The 23197-nt window shown below is 55.2% G+C and overlaps 1 protein-coding gene across 1 annotated transcript in view; it reads right to left on the reverse strand.

Moving 5' to 3' along the window:
- Kif6 (kinesin family member 6) overlaps positions 1-23197 on the reverse strand; it is a 314938-nt gene that overhangs the window by 7009 nt on the left and 284732 nt on the right. The window contains exons 16-19 of the mRNA XM_010638879.2: positions 20911-20961; positions 7595-7679; positions 6509-6644; positions 4198-4295 (exon numbers count right to left, since the gene is read on the reverse strand). Of these exons, the coding sequence (XP_010637181.1) occupies positions 4198-4295; positions 6509-6644; positions 7595-7679; positions 20911-20961 (370 nt within the window). The remainder of the gene's footprint in view (positions 1-4197; positions 4296-6508; positions 6645-7594; positions 7680-20910; positions 20962-23197) is intronic.

Consider the following 23197-nt stretch of genomic DNA (forward strand, 5'->3'; position numbering starts at 1 on the left):
AGGGATGAGGGAGAGGCGGAGGAGCCCTTAACCGTGGAGCTTGAGGTCGGGTTTAATTATGAGCTCTTGGCCTTATTAGCCACAATTGAAAAAAAAATCTCATTCCTCGTCGGGCCTCAGTTCTCCTTCTTTGCGGCGCTGTGCTCAGCATTTCTCCATTGTGGTGGTGACAGCCACTCTTAAAGAGTTCTGCTGTCCAGGCCTCAGAACGTGGCCCGAGAGGGGGCAGTGTGGGCTCCGTGAGGCCCCTGGGACAGTCAGGCTTGGGGACAGAGGGAGAGAGCGAGCCCCCGAGCTCGAGGGCTGGCGCCGGGCCGGGACGGGTGTGCCGATGGAACGTCTTTGTGCAGCATCCTAGCAGATGGGCCAGGAGACGCCAGCTCTTGCTGAGCCTCCCGCACTCCTGTCCCCAAAGGCAGCTGCTTGTGCTGAACACTGACGCCAGAAGGGAGGGCAGGGACCAGCCTCTGACAGGCCTGGCTTCAAATCCTGGTCTCACCACCAAGCAGTGGGAGACCCTGAGCAAGCTTCTTGAGCTTTCTGCATTGGCATTTTCTCATCTTCGGGATGGGGTCTGCACATTGGCTCCTGGCCCAATAGGGCCCTCCGGAGTTGGATGCTGTGAGTGCGAGAGAAGCCAGTGCAAGGGCTGCGGATTTATCTCAGCGGTTCCACCGCCTGCCTGCACAAGGACCCGAGTTGGATCCCTGGTTCCAAAAAAACAAAACAAAACCCTGAGAAGTGAGTGCAATGGCCTTGGGGGACACAGAAGTGCCAGCAGCTGGCCTGCCCCTGTCGGCTGTCACAGAGCTGAGGGACGCTGCGTGCCCCTGACAGGCTCCCCTGTGGTCTTCTTGCCTCCTCAGGCAGCGATTTGTGGAGCCCTATGGCTTCTCTTCTAAGCCCCCGGCCTGCTCCCTGTCCAGTCCCCAGCGAGGTGCTTCTCTCTGCTGTCTAGTGGGCCCTCCCCACTCACAGAGCCTGGGATTCAAACTATGGAGGGAGGGGCGCCTTAAGCACGGTTCAGGACACTCGGTTATCTCCGCCCAGGGCCAGCGACCCCAGGACAGCACTGCGGCCACCAAGGAGGGCTGGGGAGGAGCTCTGGAGCAGGATCTGAATCCAGTTTAAGGGTTTCCTGGTAAATGCGGCCTGTTTCCCCCTTGGAGCCTCATGTCTAGTGAGCACGTTCACAGGGATGTCCTTGACACCCCAGGCTGTCCCGCTTCTCAGCCAAGAGCAGAGTTGGGCCTTTCTATTTGTGGGACAAGATCTTTCCAGTGGCAGGAGCTGTGCAGGAGATGAGGCTAGGAAGAGATGGGGCTCGGAGTCTCTGGCTGGGTGGGCGCTTGTTCTCCAGGGCTAGTGGCAATGGCTGGGCAGCTCCGTCCTCTTGTCTGGGTTGGGCCAAACACTCTGTGCAGCCAGGGCTCTAGGGGCAGGGTTGGGTGTGGGACAAGGTAGCAAATCCACCTCCAGCATCTGCAGAGGTGGCAGGTACACAAGGGACCGTGCCAGGTGCAGGACACGGGCCGGATGCCCCTGTTACTATGGAGCGCGAGGCTGCCTAGTTATGCCACCTTTCTAGCTTTTAATTAGTAGGTTTGTTTACAGAAAGTTGGGCAGATACAGAGTTCTCAAACCCCGTCCGCCCACCCCATTTTCCCCGTGAGTGACACCTAGCATCACTGAGGTGAAGCGAAAAAGTGACCAACCAACAGCGATATGTTTCAGGGAGCTAAAGCCCATCACTTTTGTAGGGATTCACTCTTGGTGCTGTCAGAACCTATGGATCGGGACGCTGCATGATATCACATGTCTGCCAGCACAGTATCTGAAGAGCATAGTCTCACTAGCTGGGGGTGATAGCACAGGGCTGTAACCTCAGCATCCTAGGAGCTGAGGCAGGAGGCCCACCAATTTGAACCAAGGAAATTCAAGCCCAGTCTGGGCAACTTAGTGACTTAGAATTTGTCTCAAAATAAAAAATTAAAAAAAGGGTTAAGGATGTAATTCAGTGTAAAGGCCCCAGGTTCAATCCCTAGTACTACCAAAAAAAAAAAAAAAAAAAAAAAAAAGTTTTGCTGCCCCGGGGATTCACTCTTTACTCCCCATAAGTCTGTGTTGACCGGCAAAGTGCCTGTTCAGATCTTTCACTCATTTTAAAAAACTGAGCTGTTTTCTTATTGTTGAACTTTATTATCGTCTGTGTTTTTGGATACAGTCCTTCCTAGATGTGTGTTTTGCAAATAGTTTTCTCCTAATCTGCATCTTGGCTTTTCATTCCTTCCCTCCCTTCTTTTCTTTCTTCCCTCTTGTCTCTTTCTCCTGGTACTGGAGATTGAACCCAGGGCCTCTGCACTGCGTTACATACATCCCCAGTCCTTTTAAAATTTTGAGACAGGTTTTCACTATGTTGCTAAGTTGCCTAGGCTCGGCTTGAACTTCAGTCCTTCTGCCTCAGCCTCCCAGAGTGCTGGGATTACAGGCATGTGCTACCATGCCCAGTCTGTCTTTTCATTTTCTCCACAGTATCTTTTATAAAGCAGCATTTAAATTTTAAATGAAGTCAAACCGATCAGTACTTTTCCCTATGACACTGCTGTTTAAAACACCCTGCTAGCCAAAAAAAGAAAAAAATAAAATTGTGTCTGTCAGTTTTTGTTCCTGGGCTGTGGGGGACACACGGGCTGTTTTCTGAGTCTGGAGAGCAAGCTGGCAACGTGGGAATTGTCGCCCGGCATCAGGGCCTCGGCGGCGGGCCTGTTCATGTTCTAGACAAGCCTCTTTTGGTCGGTTTTCAGGTTGCAGAATTGTTGAAGAGCCAGCATGGACAGGTCACACACACTGAGTTGTCCCTGATGCACACTTTTGCACTAGCACGACGGCGTCAACACGGGGCCCAGCCTTCATCGGCCTCCTCTTGGCTTCTACCCGGTGTCTGTTTCTCTTCCCACTCAGGGTGCCATGTGACACTCGGCTGTCGTTGCGCCCGGCCGAGACGCTCCATGGTCCCTCGATTCTGATGCCCGTCAGCTTGGGGAGAACAGGCTGGGTGTCTGGCAGACGCCGCTCAGCTGGGACTCATGCAGTGTTTTCTTCCTGCCTCCCCCGGAGGAGATGGGTTTCAAGCTTAGGGTGTCTGGTGCACAGTGCCCGTCTCTCACATGACGGTGAGGACGCTGCCAGCCCCGCTCTGCTTTCGAAGGCCCGCTTCACACTTCTGGCTGGGACCTTGGCGGCTTCCTAAGCCCAGGGCTGGCTTGTTGTTCGGTGGCAGAGAGATGGGCATCGTGCAGTTCCCGGTCCGAGGGGTGGAGGTGGCAGGGTCACGTGGGGTGGGCAAAGGTGAGGAGTGGGAAGCGGACACCTCCTCACTGAGGGCCATGGGTGCTGTGCTCCTTCGTGGGGCCGTGTGGGAGGCTGCCCAGGCCTCTCCCGCATCCTCGCTGGGACGAAGCGTCTACATCTGGGTTCCTCTGCTCCATCTCCAACCCCCTCTTCCCAGTCTCCACCTCACCCCTGCTGCGCTCTCTTCCTCTTCCTGCCAGTTGTGCTCCTGTCAGGGCGGGACCAGAGCCTCTTGTCACCATGGTAGGTGTCTTAAATTACTTTTTCTCCTTGCTGAGACAAAATACCTGACACCCAAAGTTAAAGGAGGAAAGGTTTATTTGGCTCAGTCTGTAGCGGCTTCAGTCCATAATCAGCTGGATCCAAGGCAGAGAGGCGTCACAGAGCAGAAACAGTCCATGGCAGGGTAGAAGACAGCAAACGCAAGCAAGCAACTACCTTCAAGTAACTGTCAGCAGGCCTTTCTGTCCTTCATATTGTATCCAGGCTGACCAGCCTTAGGGCAGATAAGCCCTCACACCCTTAATGCCAGCACTGCACTGTGAATCAGTCGCATACTCCAGATCCTGCCACCTCTGAAACAGCGTCACTTATGGCCACATGAGGCTTTGGAGGACTTACAGACACAGCCCTAATAGTGGGGCTCTCCTGGCTGTCAGAGCAGGGACCGAAGGCCATGCCCTAAGTGAGCTTGCAAGCTCTCTGCCCGAGACCAATTAATAGCAACAGCAATGCCTCCTCTAAGACCAGGGAACCTCTGAGGACACAGCCGAAAGAACTAGGTAAGGACAGAAGAAGGGAGCTTCGCCTGGGTCTCCAAACTCTGCCGGTGACTTCTCTCCTTACCTTCTGTTAGACAGAAGCTGGGACTGGTCCTTCTGGGACTTGGAGGTCTGGGGAAAAGGTTTCACTGGACCCTGTGGATTCGCCGCTGGAGAATGCACCTGCTGGGCCAGAAAAGAGAGCATGAACCTGATAACACAGGAAGTCGTTCTTAGTGTGACTGGTAAGCGGGGGGGAAGCCGGTTGTGAAAGCTGGCATGAACAATGTATATGGTAAAACAGAAATCCAGACACATTTATGATTCTAATGTCAGGCATCAAAATGTCATCTTTGGATGGTATATTTTGGGAAATGTTTGGTTTATACTCTGCGCTTTTCTGTACTTTGTCTTCTGAATTGAGCAGGTATTAACTTTTTGTAGGTAGAGAGACAAGTGATGTCATCTGACAGTTCTCCGGAAACCTTTCTGGTTTCCCGTCTCCTTGCCCACAGGTCCTCTCCCAGCGACCCTGAGCACGACCCTGTGTGGGGCACAGCTCTGCTCTGGGGCGCTCAGAAACCTGAGTCTCCAGTGGCTTCCGGGCTGCGTCTCTGCAGGTTGCCCTGTGACCGTCACAGAACAGCCAACACAGGAGGCTACCAGCTGATCCCCACCTGCTCCCTGACCTTCCGGCGAGCTGGCGCAGAGTGCTGCGTCCTGATGAGCTCGGAGGCTCCCCGCCTGGGCCCAGCTGTAGCACAGGCTGAGAAACTGCTGTGCAGCAAACACACAACCAGCTCTCCTGAGAGCGGCCACCTGTGGCCATCATCCGACCTCTTTTGTTTCAGTGATGTCCAGGGACAGGGATGCTTGACTACGATTCTACTGTCTAAGTAAGTGACAACCTACGTGGATCATCAGCCTCGCAGGATGCTTCCTGAGCCACACTTGGGGACCAGCTGTGGCCGCAGCCCTCACTCACTGGTGACCAGGAGCCCGCAGAAGCGAGCCGGTGGTGCCAGTGTGGATGGGCGTCTTTGTGTCTTTATCTACCCCGATTCCTACTTGAAATTGATGAATGAAGACAACGGACCAGAGCAGTGTTAGGAGTACCTGTGGCTTTGTGCCCAGTAGAAGTCACATCGGCTCTCCTGTTATCACTGTTGGTGCAGAAATCTAGAAATACTGTGTTCATCGTGACTTTGAAATTATGGCAAAACTGAAACTATTTTATTGATGATGTGATGCCTAGATCTTATTAGTTAATGTACTTATAAAGTGCTACACAGACTATTATATCATAACTTAGCTTTTTATTCACTTATTTTAGTACTTGGGATCAAACTTGGGACCTTGTGCTTGTGAGGCAGACAGCAGAACCACTGAGCTAAATCCCCGGCCCATAACTTAGCTTGTAAACCATTTTGACAGCTGTACTTCAACATTTTTTGTTATCCCGTGCATTTAATTTGATCCAGTTTTCTCTGCAGCTCCGTCACAGGGCCACTTGGTGAGGTACCAGTGATTTCGGGGTTATTGTGTTTCCTTCGGTGAATACCTTCTCTGGCTCTGTTTCCTTGTCCTTACAATGAAGGGAGCAGCCTGAGAGGTGATCTCAGAGGAACCTGGAGGCCGCACAGGTGACACGACAATGTGTCCTTTGTCACTTTGGTCTCACCACAACTGAGGGGTAACCTGAGGACAGCTGAACTCAAGATTCGAAACTACTTCTTAGCAGAGTGTTTTAGCTTTCATACTAATAAAGAGACTTGTTAGGAATCTATCTGGGAAATGTGAAAAAGTTTATCCACAGATATGTTCTGAGTGAAAAATGAGGTAAAACCTAAACACTCAAGAACAGCTTGGTTAAATTCACTGAGATATATTCCTATGGCGGAATCGTAATCGACGGGAATGATACAGAATAACAACATGAGAAACCAGTCATTCTAAGCAATTAAGTAAAAATAAGCTATTTGTGATACTTGAAGACCAGTGTGATTCTATTTTTATAAGACACATCGATGGATATGCAGAGAGGAAAAGCTAAAACAAGGCAAGCCGACATGCTAATACCGACTACCTTTAAGTGGAGGGTTTAAAGTGAGTTGTACTTTTTTCTTGGTGTTTTCTGGAATGTCTCTAATTAAGGGCAGGTATCTGACTGTGATGGGGAAACAGTAAATGGCAGTGTGCTGTCCCTGGGGCCTGCTGTACACAGCAATGGCGGCTCAGCCTCAGTTTGGGGAGCTGCCTCTTCCGTACCCCACTCCCCCTTGTTCAGGTGGGTACCAGCGGCTCCTGTTACTCACACGAGCACCTGGTGCACGAGCCCCCCTGCTCCCCTCTCTCCCCATGCCCCTCTGCAGCTGCCTGGTGTCCCCAGATCGTACCTGCAGGCTGCTGGCCTCTGCTGCCCACCAGGCTTCAAACCCTTTTTGCAGCTTGACCTTGGCCTTGTCCATGAGCAGCTGCAGATGCTCGATCTCCACCTTCAGGGCTTTGAGTTGTGTGAACATTGCTCTGTACCTGCAGCGGGATCAGAGGAGCGGTGGTGACCAGTCTTGGAGTCCCAGCCCAGAGGTGGGGCTGGAAATACAGGGTTTTTTCTTAGAAGCCAGGCAGCTGCCTCAGTGTTGAGGGCCAACACCTGGATATGCCCAGGCCTAGCAGAGCCGGGCCTTTTGTCCTGTTGCCCCAGGGGTCTGTGTGTGATGGAGAGACACTGAACTGTCTTCCCTGAGAACTCAGTGGGCCAGGCATGCGACACACACTCGTTGATCTCCCTGCTATGGATTCCGACCTCGCAGTGGGGAGGGGCGGGGTCCTGTAGTCTGCACAGAGCAGCCAGGATCCAAACCCAGGCGGACGGACTCTAGGACCACACTCTTAACCGCCTCACTGTTTGTTGGGTCATCTTCATGATGAGAACCAAAAGTCACAGTATGGTCCTTGTTTTGTTTTGTGACAGGTCCAGTATGTTGCCCAGGCTGACCCTGAGCCCCTGGGCAGCACCGGGCTGGGGTGGGGGCAGGGAGAGTGTTTCCACGACACGGTCCATCAGCACCCAGCCGCAGAGGGCGTGACCTGTGTGGAGTCCCCAGAACCCAGCAAATGTGCTCAGCACATGGATGCCTAAATGAGCTACAGCGCTTCCCTGAGGTTCCGGGGGAACCTGCAAAGCCACATGCCTACCGCTCCTCCCTCTGAAGTAAAATAGTGCTTTGGGCAGCTCAGGGGCTGTGGGCCTGTGTGCAGGTCTGCAGTTCCCGAGGCTTAGGCAGGAGGGAAGCGGGTGAAGCTGGGGTCATTCTGCTCGCGTCCTCCAGGTGGCAGCAGCACACAAGGCGGGCTGCTCCGGGGCCTGCAGGGCAGGGTGGGCTCCTCTCCCAGGGCCCTGCCCAGGCCCCGCTGTGCCACCCGCTTCCAGGCTGTCCTGGAGTCGGGGTGGGGCCGTGAGTGGCGGAGAAGAAGGGCACCTCGATTTTTCTTCCTCCAGCTGCCGTCGAAGATCCTCCTCCTGCGGATCGGGCACCCGGGGCACGGCCGTGTTTTCTGAGATTCCTGTGGGAAGAAGATGCCTGTGTGACCGGAAAGGAACGTGTGGGTACAGGGCGGAGGGCAGAGGCGAAGCGCACCCCAGGACGAAGCGGGGGTCCCTGCGGGGTCCTCTGGATGGCAGCATCTGCCCGGCTTCCAGAGCACCTCCCTCGCCGCCCTCCCAATGCGGGGCAGCTGTCCCCGAAGGGAATTCTCCCGCCTCTCCTGGGTCCCCAGGGACCGTGTCCAGCACCACGTGGCCCTCCTCCACGTGCAGACCAGGGGCTCTGTGAAGACCAAGGCAGCATCGTCCAAGCACCCACGTCCTTGGGGGGACCAGGAGTCTCCGGCCCTCCTGTTCCCTCATAAGCCGTGGTTCTCAAGGCTGACCAGCCTGGCCTTGTGAATGGGCAGCCGGGGTCGCAGCCTCGCTGACAGGGCCGGGCAGGGCCTGGGAGGGCTGGGCACTCAGCAGTGACCCGCTGGTGTGGCCCCACGAGGTTGCCGGTGCCGTGGCCCACGGTGGCCATGTGCTCCCCGTGTGCAAGGTCTGTCTGTCCCCCTTACTCTGTGGAGTTTGCGTTTCTCAGCCCGCAGAGGCCCTCGGAGAAGCCGTGGCGCCTGCTTTTCACTCCGTGGAGGGCTGAACGAGTCCGCTGTGCTGTGCTCCTCCAAGGTTAACCTGCCCCAGCCATGTGATTAACTTTGGGGGACTGGAGTCAGATCTACATTTGTTTGGTCGCATGATACAGTTGCTTGGATTAGAAAAGTCCTTCTATCACCTTTCTGGCGGATGGTCATGTGTTTTCTGCTGCCGTGACGGGGAGTTCACTACCATGCAGGACAGTGAGTTTTGCTGTGGACAAGTGTCCTCTGTGAGTGGAGGACCCCCCCCCCCACACACAAGTTCTCTTCTCTTCTGCTCTGGCTCTTTGGAGTGGCCGTACATGTTCCTTTTCTTAGTTTGACGGTCCTTTAAATACAGGAAGAAAACGGCCACCACAAAACACTATGAGTCTGCAGCGTCTTCCTCCGAGGTCCCGGTGACCTGGCTACTTTCTGGTTCTCTTAACGGAAAAAGCCTGGACTCAGACCTCATATTCCACACAGGTCTGAGAGGTGCTGGGCAGGGAAGGGCTCCTCTTAGCTTTTAAAGACTTAAGTTCTGTATTTCCGTAGCAAATGAATGACGAACAACGATCTTTTTCTGAGTGCCCTCCACACACGAGGCCCGCGGGGTTTCGCCGGGCACCAGGTGGGTCTCCCTTTTGCTTGCTGTTCTGTCCTGTAGCTTCCGGGACCAGTTCCTCAGTGTTCCTTGTGGTGAGGGACAAGTGTGAAGTGAGCAGAGGCTCGGGCAGGCAGGAGGGGCGGGTCCCCGGTGTGCGGCTGCTCAGTGTCATCATGCTTGTGGGACAGAAGTCCCCACCTTGCCCCTGGCTGGCGTCATTCCCATGGGCACACTGCAGGGTCCCTGGCACATGACGGGAAGTGCGTGGACGCGCGAGTCCTGGACGCAGTGGGCACGGGAATGCACAGGTGATGGCAGCGACTGCGTGTGCGTCGCTGGGTCCCAGGCTCTGTGCACCGCTGCTTCTCCTCATGTGTCCCCCAGATTCTGTCCCTGCTGCCTCGCGGACAGGTGCACCACAGCTCATGGTGACCAGGTGGCTTGTGCAGTGCCACAAAGCTGCCAGCAAGCAGCGCCAGGCTTGGAACCCAGGTCTAAGTGTCCACTCAATAGATGTGGCTGACCTGTTTCCAGAGGAGTCGAGTGGGGAAGACAGACCCTATGCCAACAAAACACGAGGGGCTGAAACGTGCTGTGAGGAATGACGAAGCTGGGTATGAATGCAGGGGTGGGGTTCAGTGCTGCCGTGCTAGGAGCCAGGTGGGGTGTTTGGGGTCCAGAGATCAGGGGACATGGTGCACAGCAGCATGTCCAAAAGGCCTGCGGAAGGAGCTGCTTGGTGTTTGTTAGGAACTGTGAGCAGCACAGTGTGTCTGGAGTGACTGTAAGGGAGCTAAGGTCACTGAGGAAACTGAGGCTGTACCTCAGAGGTCCTGGTAGCCATGCTGAGTACTCTGACTTTGAGAGCAAGGCAAGGCTGCAGAGTTGTGAGGAGAGGCATAGCTTGTTCTATTCCTTTGTGGCTAAGTCAAACCACTTTTTTGCTGACCAAGACAAATCTACTCTAAACTGAAGAATAGGAGCTGTGGGCTGGCGCCAGGGTGCCGTAAGTCTATTGAAAGGATCCGGGAAGAAGGCTGGGGCCAGGGACCCCAGGCAGCCAGAATGAGGGCAGAACATACTTCCAAGACCAAGCTACCCATGCTGCCATGGCAACCCCCCCCAGGCCTGTGGCCAAAGGTGGTGGCCAAAGGTGATGTCCGCTTAGTGAAGCATATTGTGACCCCACTGGGGGACACCCTGGGCTGCCCCTGAGGCTGGCTTCCCTGTCCCCTCTGCAGAGGGACAGGGCTAGGACTCAAAGGAAAGCAGACCAGAGAGACTGAGTAAGAAGCGGGAGGGAGGAATGAAAGGGTGTGTGGGGTTTGTAGGTCTCTGTCCCCGCTGGGCCCTGGCCAGGGACGGATCCTCCAGGCACCGACTGGAGGAGCAGGGAGCCTTCCTTTCAGGGCAGAGTCCTGGCCAGGAGCACAGTCCTGGAGGACAGAGGTGGGCTGTGGGTCACGCTGCTCTTCTGTGGGACAGCCAGCTCTGAAGGGGCAGAAAGACAAGAAAGAAAGGTTTCATTTCATCCCGACAGATGCAGATCTGAATGTCACATGGAGAGGAAGCTGGAAGCCGGCGCCATCTCTTTTCTTTGGTTCAGTGGTTCTCAACTGGGGTGCACATCAGTCTCTTAAGGAGCTTGTAAAAGCACAGACAGTCCCCGGGGTTAGAATTTGCCAGCAGGGCCCCCGGCAGGTCCTGAGACCTCCTCTTCCAGCCCCTTCCACGCCTGTTCCCCATGCAGGAGATCCGGGCACTGCAGGACCCCGGGCGGGGGGCTTTAGAGCAGAAAGCGCTGGGGAGCGATTGTGTCCCCAGCATCCCTGCCCACCCTCTGGACTTTTGGGGTCCACCGTGGGAAGAGGAGCACAAGGATGGCAGCAAGGGAGTTGCGCCGATACGGGGCCCAGGGCCCCGGATGCACTGTCTCACCTGGGCTTCAGGACTGCCATGCCAGGTGGCTCAGAGCCCGGGACCGCGCTGCTGGGAAGCCGGCCAGGGTGAGGACTTCCAAGCTGGCACCTTTCCGCCTGGCAGTGACAGCAGTAACGAAGGGGAGCGAGTCCATGGTGACTTGTCCCTGGCAGCGAAGGTCACGTTCTTCCCACCACTGCCTTTCAGACCTGCAGCTGGGCTTTCCCAGATGCCGACCCGCAGGGACTGCCCTTTACCCACCAGAGTCCACGGCTTATGTCCCAGTTCCTCCGGGCATTTGCAGCTCACCTGTTGGGTGTGGGGCAGCTCTCTGCCTTTTGGAGCTGCCACCTTCCCAGATTGGCCCGTGGATACTCAGAACCAGCCTGTCTCTCAACCTGGCCATACTGCAAGTGCTCAGGAAGGCAATATGGAAATTGCAACCACATCCCAAAGCTGAATGGGGCCCTCTGGGCTTCCACAGAGCAAAGATCATGGGACCAACATGGCTGCCGCTTGGCAAGTGGGAGGAGGCCGTGAGTTACGTGGCTTCACATGGCAGAGGAGACGTCGGAGCTGGGAGGCACCCCTGCTGGTCACCTCAGCTATCCAACTAATGATTCATTTGCTCCACACCCACGCTGGGCCTCTTTGGGCTAAAGCGTCTCACAGAACTGTAGATCACTCAGCCTCACCTTGTTTGAGAAGTCAGAGAGTCTCTTCTTGAAGAGATTGATGGTGTCAGTATCTCCATTACCACAGTGGTCAGCAGCTGAAGGCAAGACTCCAGCTTCCCAATCAGACCGTTCCCTGTTTAATGGCTCAAATTTATTGTCAGCTGGAGTCATCGTGTGCTGACGGGTGCCCAGCGCCTCATCTGTCTTGGTGTTGGTTCTGTGCAGCCCCTTGGCTGCCCGCTGCACGCCCAGACCGTGTGTGACAGAGGCTGACAGATGGCTGTGCCTCATGGTCCCTGGGGTGCATCTGTCCCCCCACCACAGGCCTGCACTTGCTGCCACTGCCTTCCTTGGGGACAGCAGGGTGCTCTCCAAGGCCACGCTCCAGTAAATCAGAATCATGCAGCTGCCTGCCATGCAGAGCAAATGTAGGCCCAGCAGCCCTGCTGCAGGCCACCCCGTTTCTTCTGGTGTGAACCATCTCTCCCTACACCACCCTGGGCCTCCCTGCCCATGATGGCACCTGGGGTGGCGGTCTCTCTCCTCCAGTGCTTGCTCCTTGTCCCCTGCGCGGAGGACACAGACTGCACAGTCAGAGGGCGGCCCTTGCGCGTGCCACCCAGCAATGCCAGAGTGTGTTCCACACTAGTTGCCGCTTGCTTGGGTGTGGCTTCGCGGTCGCCTCTCTCGGGTGGGGGCCCTTGTCCTGTTTCCACAGTGCTTCCTGCTGGAATCCGGAGCCATTTTGGGTTTCCAGCCTGTGCTTTTCCTGTTGCAGCCACTCAGAGCCTGGCAGGGTGGCCGTGACCTCTGGCTCTGACCCCCAAGACCTCCTCCTTGTGGGGGTTCCCACCTCAGGGGGCCACCAGAAGCTTACCAGCCCGCCGTGACTTCTCACTCGGTAAGAACTGCTTGTGGTTGTGGGTCGGGGCTTCTGTCCTAGTCCAGCACATTGCAGTTTTCCCTCCTGTCACTGCAGCCTGCCTGACCATGAGCCTTGGTCTCGGCGGCTTTCCGGAGAGGCCGTAGCAGGAACCCTGACATCCCTACAGCTTCTGGCCTTTATCGTGGTGGGCCCAGCGGTCTCAGGCACACAGCCCTTTGGGGAAGCAGAGCTCCTGAGGAACGGGCTTTCTCCCATGAAGACCTCAGATGACGATGGTTGGTGAGGCTGTCAGTTCTCCTGACTGGTTTATTAGGGGGATTTGAGGACTTGACTCTGAACAAAGCTGTGTCTCTCTCTACTCTGGAAGACATGTCCGTCAGTAGCCAATTTGGAGATCAGTCTGTTCATCTGGCAATAATTTATCACACACTGGAGTCAGAATGAGTTGGGAGACCACACAGTAGAGCCGGCACGTTTTCAAAGTCAGATGGCGAGAGCTGGCCCAGCCACCAACCGCTCCCATCGGCCAGAGAAGAGGGCCAAGGACAACGCTGGAAGAGGAGTTTTGGGGGACAAGCTGGCAGTGTGCCCCAAGCGCACAAACCCGCTTCCATAGGTGCTTGTGGGGTGAGTGGAGACGCTGCAGGGCTTGAAGGAGACCCCTGGGAAAGCTGGATGAGCATCCGGGCTCTGAGGAGGGCCGTAGTGCAGGACCGGGTTCCCATGCAGCCCATCTTGGATGCAGGACATGGCTGAGGTCCGCTAGGAGCAAGGCTGAGGATTCCCGCTGCTTCCTGTGGGCCCAGGGTGGTGGCTCCATGCCCTGGAGAGTTGGGCTGGGGTCGCCTGGGGTCAGGGCAGGGCTGGTGAGTGTTAAACAAGCAGGTCTGGGGTGGGGAGCCCCATGATTTGTCGTGCGGTATGAATACTTCCGTGACTGCCGATTCACAGTCAATTCTCATGAGCCAGTCAGTGTGAGCTGGCCTGAGCACAAAGGACCAAGGTTCTTTGGAGGCAGGTGGGCAGAAGCATTTGCTTTCTGTGGTGTCGAGGACTGAGCTCTGGGCCTTTACACTGAGCCATGTCCCCAGCCGGCCTTTAGTTTTGAGACAAGTTCTTGCTAAGTTGCTCGTTAACCGGGCTGGGGCTCAAATTCTCCCCCTTCCTGCCCTGGCCTCCTGGTGTGCTGGGATCACAGGTTCTAGGATCATTTCTGAGAGGACGGCCTGGTTGGGGGAAGGGGGCCTCGGGGATAAGAAACCTGGAGCTGACGGCAGGATACCTGGGCTGCCCGTGTGCTGGACCTACTCCTCTTGCCTTCCCATCTCCAAACCCACCTCTCTTACTTTCTTCTCTCCTCTGCTCACATCCTTGTACCTGCGCCTTTATTCTTGCTCTCACGATGCCTCACTCAGTCCTGCCATCAGCACGAGATGCCCACCACACCTCCCAGGCAGAGCCCCTTCCTGCTGCCTGGGCCCCGACCGCGCAGGCTCAAAGAGGGAAGCCACTGTCTGACTAATGTGCGTGTCTTGGGGTGAGGGACATGCCGGCCAGGGACCTCTAGAAACCCCTGAAGGGGCCCCAGGGAAGAGTAAGCTGGGGACACCCCAGGCCCAGAGGGTGCAAAACCTGCTGCACCAGCTGTGGTCAAGGGGTTGCTCTACCAGCTGTCCGCGGTCCCTTCCTTCCTTCTTCTGACCCCTAAAGGCTGGGGAGGAAGGAAGTCAGGGAGTCGGTGTCTGTATTTTCTCCTCATGACAGTTGGCTGGGGTGAGGGAGAGAAGTCTTATCTTTGAGTAAAATTTGAATTACTGAGGCGGCAGTTATAATCCAAAGTTTCTTTGTTCGTGATAACAATGAATGGCCAGTGGAGTTGTTGGGTTGATGAGTTTCCATCTGAGGTAGAGGAAGAACTACTCTTCCTGTGGGGGGGTTTTATTTACTTATTTATTTATATTTTTGGGAGACAATAGTTCTGGGTGTCCTAGTACTCATGGCGACTCCCCTGCCTCAGCCTCCTGAGAGCTGGGATTATAGGTCCTGTGGGGATTTAAAGAGAAGGTGGGAGAAACAATGAAATGAGTAGCCTTTGTGAGCACCCTGGATCATCCAACACGACGGCCGCACCGCTCCCTCGAAGTCACTGCTTTCTGGTTGGGGACCTCTGGGCTGCCTTGGCTTTGTTCCTTGGACTGTTCTGTGATACCCCATCAGGTGCAGGACTGGACTCCCTGGTCAGGGTTTATGTCTCCACTTTTCCCCGAGAGCTCCGGATCGTCCCCAGGGAGCTGTTCAGAGCTTTCAGTTGTGTGACTCCCTTCTCCTGCGTCTTTCCGCTTCCTCCCTTCCTCCCTCCTGGGCAGAAGCTGCTCTTATCTGTCCTGAGTGTCACTTTCTGCAGCTCTGCCCTCAAGGATGTCTCCACTGTGGGTCCTAGGGGGATCCCTGGCTTTTACAACAGCTTATCGTGGTTTCCCAAAAGGGGCATTGATATTTTAAAAACACAGCTCAGCACTGTGTCGCTCAGCCCTTGTGCCTGAGCACAGAGAGCCCCAGCGTCCCCTGCACGCATCAGGAGCTGCTCTGAGGGGCGGGGAGACGTAACTAGCCCTGTGGCACATGATTAGGACTGTTCCTAGGAAACACCAGGAGCATTCTCAGGTCTAGATTTGCCAGGCACAAATGGCGATTTAAAAAAAATAAAATTCTAGTCCTGAAGGTACACTCGGGAGGCTAGAATCTTGTTTACTAATGCCTAATTCAGGCAGATTAGCATGTGTGACTTCTGTGTATTGCATGGTGGAAAAATGACATTGGCAAGTGGTAGGATCTCAGCGATCCAGTCCTCCAAGGGACAGCTCTTTCCTGAGGCTTCATGGCCTTTCTTTCTTCCCTCCCTCCCTCCCACTTTCTTTCTTTCTTTCTTTTTCTTTCCTTCCTTCTCCCTCTTTTTCCTCCTCTCTCTTCCTCCTGTCTCCCCCATCTCCTCCTCCTCCTCCTCTTCTTCCTCCTCCTTCCTTGAGATAGCAGCTTGCTTCTGTAGTTCATGCAGGTCTTGAACTCACTATGTAGCCCAGGCTGGCCTTGAAGTGTCAGCAATCTTCCTGCCTCAGCCTCCCAGTGCTGAGAGGACAGGTGTGCCATGCCTGACTCTGGTCTTTCTTCAGGAAAGATTGGTCAGCGGTGCCCATGGTGTGCAGACCTGGGGAGAGGGATGTGGGGCTGCGGTGACCTCACCGGCTCTTCCCAGAGCCATGGTTGACTCTGTGCCCACTGCCTGGGCATGGCGTTTATTCGGTCCAGAGCCAGCATTTGAGATGATTTCCTGAGCACCTACTCTGCCCCTGGTTCTGTCACTTGTCACATACCATCTCACTCGAAACACTGACAAGCACCACAGAGCAGACACTCTTCTGTCTTTTATGAGTGAGAAAAGGGAATTCAGGAAGGTTGCAGACCAAGGTCACAGACTACAGAAGGTCCAGTCGCAGTTTGAGCTGAGCTCTCCTGGTTGCACCATGAGACATAACAGCTGACGGCCACAGGTGCCCCACGGCTGGTGATGTGCGATTTCCGTGCTTCCTGAGGGTGATTCTGGAAGGCATCCGTGAGTGAGTTGGTAGACGGGGCAAGGGAGACCGGCTCCCCATCTGGGTGGCATCACCAGGTCCTGGAGGGCGTGAGTAGAACAGAACCGCAGAGGGGGGCGGATGTGTACCCATCTTCTCCTGCCCGTTTCCGGCTCTCAGACGTTCAAGCTCAGACGAGGACGTCCGCCACGGGCTCCCTACTTCCCCGGCCTTCGAGTCTGCACTGGAACAACACCCCGGCTTGCCTGGGCCCCAGCTTTCAGGCGGCAGAGTGGAGGACGTGGCCGCCTCCATGATGGCTGGGGCCCACTCACTCCCACAGTAACCTCTCTGTGGTATCCGCTGTCCTGTGGGTCCGCTTGGCAGGAGAGCCCCAACTACCGCGCAGCCTGGGCCGGGCTTCTTCCCTGGGCCACCGTCACAGCTCTGGATGGCATCAGGCCCTGGGCAGGAGCCTGGCGGGGGACCCAGGGGGCGGGGAAGCGGGGCAGAGGTTCCTCAGCCTCTGCTGCCATCCTGGAAGTTGGGCTGAGGGCCTGTGCCACTCAAGCTGACCCGATATGCACAAGCAGCTGTGGGTCTGAGCTGATGTAAATGGCAGGACTGGAGCGACTACCTGAATCCTCCTGGAACCCACTGAGACGCCATCTCGTTCCCATGGGGACGCCACTTGCTCTGTATTCTGCCACTTTCAACACTGTCACCATTCACTTCTGAGAGGACAAAGGCCTCTCTCACCCACTGCAGGCCTTATAAGTCTCACACAAGACTGGTTGTGCTTCCTGTGTGTCCCAAAGGCGCCTGCCTTCTCAGCATGACACTGGGGGTCTGGGGAGGGTTTGACGGTCATTTTACTCATTCACCAAGCAATCCTTGTGTGTCAGCCAAGTCTCTAGGGCCCTGGGATAGCACTGGCTCCAACCAGCCCATGTTACAGATTTCGGAACCTTGGCACAGAGCTCTGGAAGCTGAGCTCGGAGCTGGGGACCAAACAGTTACCACTCAGAGGCCCATGCAGACCTCTGTGGGCCCAGAGTATGCGTGCCCAGGTGAGGAAGTGGTGGGTAGAGGTGCCAGTGCAGGCTGGGCTTGGGTGCTGCAGACTGTGTCCTTGGCAGACCAGCGCTGGAGTCACACTCTTGCCTCAACTGCCCGTGAGGAGAAGCTCAGGTCCCGGGCTCAAGAGAGGAGCTGGCCTGGCCCAATGGACGAGCCTTTCCCTCAGCTGCTTTCAGTCAGCGCCCCAGAGGTGTTCTCCCCTGACACACACGCGCACAGACACACACAGCCACACCTATGTCACGTACATGTGCACAAATGCATATGAAGGGCACACATCCCATGTGCACACCACACATGTACAACATATTTATACAGCACAGCACGTACAAACCATCCACCCACACCCCAACTACACACACTTCTCTGAGTGAAGGCCCATGCCTGAAGGCTTCTGAGGGCTTGGTGACGAGCCCAGGGCCCACACCCTTGTGGTCCTTTCTCAAACCTGATGACCTGTCCCTCTCACCTGACTCGTTTCATACCTGCTTGGTAGCGGGATGTCTTTTAACTTTTAACCATGAGTGTCTGTTAGAGCTTTGATTGTGAAGGGACCAAGATCTAGTCCCTGACCAAATACTGCTGAGAGACAGACTCGACATTTTGGTATCTTTCGTGAAACTGCAGGTGAAGACGTCGCTCACCGCGTCACTCAGGGTCCTTTACACAAGGATCCACACTGATGAATTCTGGCCTGTGTTTAGTACCAGGAAGAAGTTCTATTTCTGTGGATAAATTAGTTCATATGCTCCCTGCTGTCAGAAAAGGAAAACGATGTAACTGTGGGTGCTTCTCGTTTTGCTGAGTGGCCAGACAAGGGCAAACCAAATTTATGGCTGGTGCCTGTAATTTGCTCAGCGGTCGGTTCCAAAAGCACTTACTCCTTCTCCTTCTTTTAAATGGACTTATTTTATTTTATGTTCAAATGTCTCATTGTACTTGTGCAAGATGTGTGAGTCTGCAGGCCACCTGGGAAGCATTCGTTTGCCCACGAACTTGGCCTCTTTATTGCTTATGCTGGCTGCTGGGGCAACGAAGACGAATTTGACTGCACCTGGCTTTGCAGGGGAGAGGAGCGGAGAGCTTTAAAATCATCAGCAAACAAGGCCGGAGTGCCAAGCAGTGCCCATGCCTGGAGGGAGAGCAGCAGGGTGAGGGGGTCTGGGGAGGCAGCCTCCACAGAGGGTGGAGGTGGAATGGGTTTCGTGGTGACACTAGGAAGAGGAAGGCTATTGTTTAGGCCTGAATTTGAAGAGGGCATTATCCGTGTCTGTCTCCGTCCTGTCGTCCTCCTTAGACTGTGGACTCTGAGGGCGACCCTTGTGCCGCTGCCCCACTGCGGACTCCGAGATTCTGGGCCGAGTGCCCTGGGCAGAGCGGTGTGGTGGCCGCACACAGGCTCTGAGCTGAGCGAGGCCAGGCAGGGCTCCTGCACCCTCAGGGCCTGAGCTGCAAAGCGAGGAAAACAATGGCGTCTACCTCAAGTGAATGCTGTGAGTGCTAAGAGGAAAATGCACACAGAGAGCTTATAATCCTGTCTGGCTCACCGTAGAACACTCCAGAAACGCTGGCTGATCTCCTAGACAAGATCATGTACGGAGTACGACAGAGCAGTAGGGCAAAGCGCCCTCGACTGTCGATTCCACTTGATGCCTATGTTAAAGTACTTGTTTGATTGTTTCCCAAAGCCGCATGGGAGTCAGTCCTTTTCCAAGTCCGTCAGTACCTCCTGCTTGCTGAAGATGTCCTCAGAACTGGCCACGGACGCTTCTACCAAAGGGCAACCTCAGCACCGGCTGTCACACCCGGGGCACTTGCAGGGTCCCTTCTGCTCCTCCTGCCCATCCCCTGTCTTCATTCATTTCCCTGTCCACTGATTTTCAAAAGAACCTACACTCAGTAGGTGTTTATGTGTCAGCAGGCAGGCGGTAAGTGAGGAGACAGCTATGGACTAGGTTTTCAGCCAGGAAAGGGAGTGGAAGTCCTTGTGAGGGGACGTGGGCATGCGTGTGTGTCTGGGTGTGCACACACAGACAGACACACACCCCAAAGTGGCTTGGAAAGGGGTACTGTCAGTGTGCCAGTGGCGTGGTGACAAATATTCAACAGCCACTTTCTGAAAACAAAAGGGTGCATTTATAACATTTGCCAACTTCCGGGGTGCTCGTTGGTTCTCCCACAGTGGCTGATGTCAAGCTGTGAGTGTGACAGCATTGGAACTCGGGAAGGGACACAGGGCACCCACCATCCTACGGCGTCCCCACTCTGCAGATACAGGGTACGTCGCTAACGCCCCGGACATGGACAAGAGTGAGATACAGCAAGTTAATTAGGAAGCGATGATGGCTGAGTATTTGTTGCCATTGTTTAAGGAGTAAAACTTACTTCTGAGCTTACATAACTTGATTTTTCGTGACAACTGTGTTTAATTGTGGTTCCCTAAGTTCCTGAAATGTTCAGAGTCAACTCCTCTACTGTGGACCAGCTACATATGGCCCCTGGCACCAAATCACCACCCTCCTTTTGTCCCTTCAGCAGCCCTCTGTCCCTCTGAGGCGTGGAGTTGTCTCTGTACGGATTCCTCTGGCACGAATCCGCTACACACACAGGGCTGTGTTCTTAGGAGATCAGGTGGCAGCCTCTCCTGCCTGAACCCAAACATCTTCTCCGCTGACCCCCGCCCCCAACCCCACCACACCTAGACGGAGCCTTAGGAACATCGGACAGAGTAACAAGGCAGATACTTAATGTGGAAAGCAGGAAATCCGAGGTGAGAGAAAACACAGGGCACAGAACAAAGAGGGGAAAAAAGTGCCTGAGAAAGACACAGAAGTGGGACACCACGCTCAGTCCCCTCTCTATTCCTGCCTCTGAAGCCCAGTGGCAGAGGCCAGGCTGTCCCAAAGGCCCCGGAGCTGCCTTGGCCTTGCAGAATGCTCTGTCTCGGGCTTCAGCCCCATCACCAGTGACAGGATTGGGAGGGGCAGGAAACAGTTTCATGAACCAACAGCTGCAGAACAGGGCGGCTCTCCCCATCTGCAGCGTGGTCACCTGGGACACGGGGCACCAGTGGGGGCTCCAGATGGCACCAGACAACCTCCTGAGGCACTGGGGAGGCAAGCTGGCATTTTACCCCCACATGGCAGCTGGGAAACGTAACACTTCGACTAATTGGGATGCAGCGTGCTCTTAAAGCAGTGCTCTCGGTGAGCCTTTCAGCTACTGCACTTTCCTCTGAAGCCTGCTGATTACTTCAGGCAGACGGGCTTTGACCCTCACGCCTGTTGTGATGCTGATGCGGATATGAAGAGGCGCCCAGGAGAGGAGTGGAGGAATTCTTCGGGCAGAGACTAGTGACTGAGAACACACAGCCACCCTTCAAGGGACCAGGGAGAGCCTATCCCACTGGGACGGATCCGCCCAGGGGCAGCGAGGAAGGGGCACCCCTTTCCCTGAAAGCCAGGGCCTTGCTGACCAGGCCAGAGGCAGAAACTGCCCTTGGAGTCGAGCAGCACTTTTCACATAAGGGAGCCAGTGTCCTGCAGGTGAGAGAGGAGACCAGATGTGGCAGCCCTCTGGGATGACTCTGCCCCCAGTGACCTGCCCTGCTGAGTGTGGGGCCAGACTTGCAGGCCCTAAAGGTACCTGGCACGACGTCCCAGAGAAGGCATGACATCCCAGAGAACCCAGAAAGGCGTGCTATGCGCCAGCAACAGGAGGGCGCATGGCTTGGACCCTTAGTCCCCAGGTCAGCAGTGTGGCTTGAGCTCACATTGTCCTCTGCGCATTGTTCAAAGAGAACCACACACCCCTTCTGCCTTCTGGGTCCTTCCGGGATGACCTTGTGGCCAGGTTGCCCCTCCCTCCTGCACATGGGCTTGGTACTCACCGAGGGCCACCTGCTGCATGTGCCGCTGTGTGATGGTGTCCTTCAGGTGACCTGCCCGAGAAAGAGGAAAGTGTCAGTGAGTTTCCAGAGGGCTGAGGGAGACCTTGCCTTGGAAGCCTGTGGCTGGCTAAGGAGAATGAGAGCGAGGGAGACACAGGCACGGGGGCTCTGGGAGCTGGAGGACGCCTGCTTCACCTCGGGGCTCTGTCCTCTCAGGGTTCGAGGGATCCAGAATCTTGGCCACTCATCATAGCCAGGGCCCTGCTCTCTTGAGCAGTTTTTTTCATCGTGACTAATGAGCGGTAGGCAGGATACGGTTTTTAATAGCTTCTAGTGTGAAATCTACTTCTTTCTTTGAGCTGTACGAAACCGTCAGATAAAAGAAGATAGTAGCAGCTTTCCTCGATGATAATCTCAGCGGCCCATCATTCGGTATGAATTTTATGTACTTTAATAGCTTCTAGTGTGAAATCTACTTCTTTCTTTGAGCTGTACGAAACCGTCAGATAAAAAAGATAGTAGCAGCTTTCCTCGATGATAATCTCAGCGGCCCATCATTCGGTATGAATTTTATGTAATTCCTGGTGGATTAGTAAAGCTGTAGCGTGGAGATCAGGGGGGGTGACACCCCTGGACTGTGTAATGGCGAGGCCACAGTTGGTATTTATTGCAGAGGTGCCTTCATGAGAAACATCAGCAAAACAGAACTAATCTGGAAGGTGGAGGGAGTTACGTCATAGGAGAAATATGGGAGGTGACCTAAGATGGTGATATGATGAAGGGAAGACTAGGAGGGTGAGGAAGTACAGAGAGGGGCTGTCTGTGGATATCTGAATGTTTCCATATGGAGGAGAGAATAGGTTCTCTTTTGGAGGTAGGGTCTTGCTATGTCGTTCAAGCTGGCCGTGAATTTAGCTGTGACCCTCCTGCCTCAGCCTTGTGAGCGCTAGGACTATCGGCGTGCACCACCACACCCAGTTTAGAATAGATTTATTTTCCCCTTTGTCCGAGGGCAGAGGTCAAATGAAGGACGGCAGGCTGGGTCTCCCTGTGGGGAAGCAGCAGCTCACTGGTGCCGAGTGGGTTAAATTGTCTCAAAGTGGCCTCAGTCTGGCACGCAAGGGCCCCTTCTTTCGAGCGCTGAGCAGAAGCTGTGACCATGTACAGGGCCATCAGAGTGGGGTTTCCGGCTCGAGTGGGGCTCTTTCTTCCCTAAGCCCCGTGATTTTGTATGCGAGAGACTGAAACTGCAGCCTTGGGTTGTTTATGGCCAGGACTCGGACACCAGTAAAAAGTAAAAGTGTCAGCGCTGTCTGCTCCCTCGCCTGGCTCACCCGGCTGGCGGAGGAGGTGTGTGTGACCAGCCCCTAGGGTGAGTGGAGCCCGGAACATCACCAGCCCTTGCCTGATGCTGTTCTTTCCTCGTGGAAGTACATTCTCAGAGCTCGTTTGGAGGTTCTAGTGGGGGAGCACAGCTACCCATACACCTTTGACCCAGGAAGCAGTGCTCCTTTATCAGGGGTGGTCGTCCTCCTTGACCGACCGAGTGTGCAGTTTTGGGAGGGACGCACATGGAACGGCGAGGGAGGGGACACCAGGACATTAGGACCTGGAGGATGTCAGGGGTCACTCAGGTTTCTCCTCACCCAATGTGGGACCCCCTTCTACAGAAGAAAATCGGCCTTTCCTCTCCAGCTTGTGTGCACTGGGCTGTTCCTAGGACGAAGTCTCCTAGAAGGAACTGCTTATGTGACTTCCGGCTCCTGGGGCTGCTCAGTCCTCAGGATCAGCATGCAAGAGGCCCTCCATCCTTGGCAGGGTGCGCCCCCCACTTGTGCAGGATGCTACGGTGCCTCCAGTTAGACTTGTGCTCTCTGGGCCCTGGGGAGAGGGCACTTGTCCTCCAAGCGTGCCATCGGCTAGGGTGAGGGCCCGGGGGCACTGCTTCTGCCTTCCATGTGTCCACTGGGGGAGATTTTGCATAGAGATGAAGCCAGGAGTTGGGGCTAAGCAAGAATTGCCCTCATTCTGAGTGGGGCCGAGTGGAAGCTTCGGGAGTAGGTGAGGGGTCTTCAGGAGGTGGGACCCGGCTCACTGAGCAGTACTACTTGCCTGGAGCCAAGAGGACCTGACCTGACACGGGGCCAGCCACGGTCACATGGCCTCACCCTTGTCTCCACAGAGGAACAGAGCAGCTCAGAATGCAAGGTTTGTGCTAGGCTGAGACTCCAATCTGCACCAAGCATGGCCTGCCTGATGGCATTTTCTTCACAAAGCACAAAGCACA

The sequence above is a fragment of the Fukomys damarensis genome, unplaced genomic scaffold, assembly GCF_012274545.1.
Source record: "Fukomys damarensis isolate Sample0158 unplaced genomic scaffold, DMR_v1.0_HiC HiC_scaffold_20, whole genome shotgun sequence".
Taxonomy (NCBI): Eukaryota; Metazoa; Chordata; class Mammalia; order Rodentia; family Bathyergidae; genus Fukomys; species Fukomys damarensis.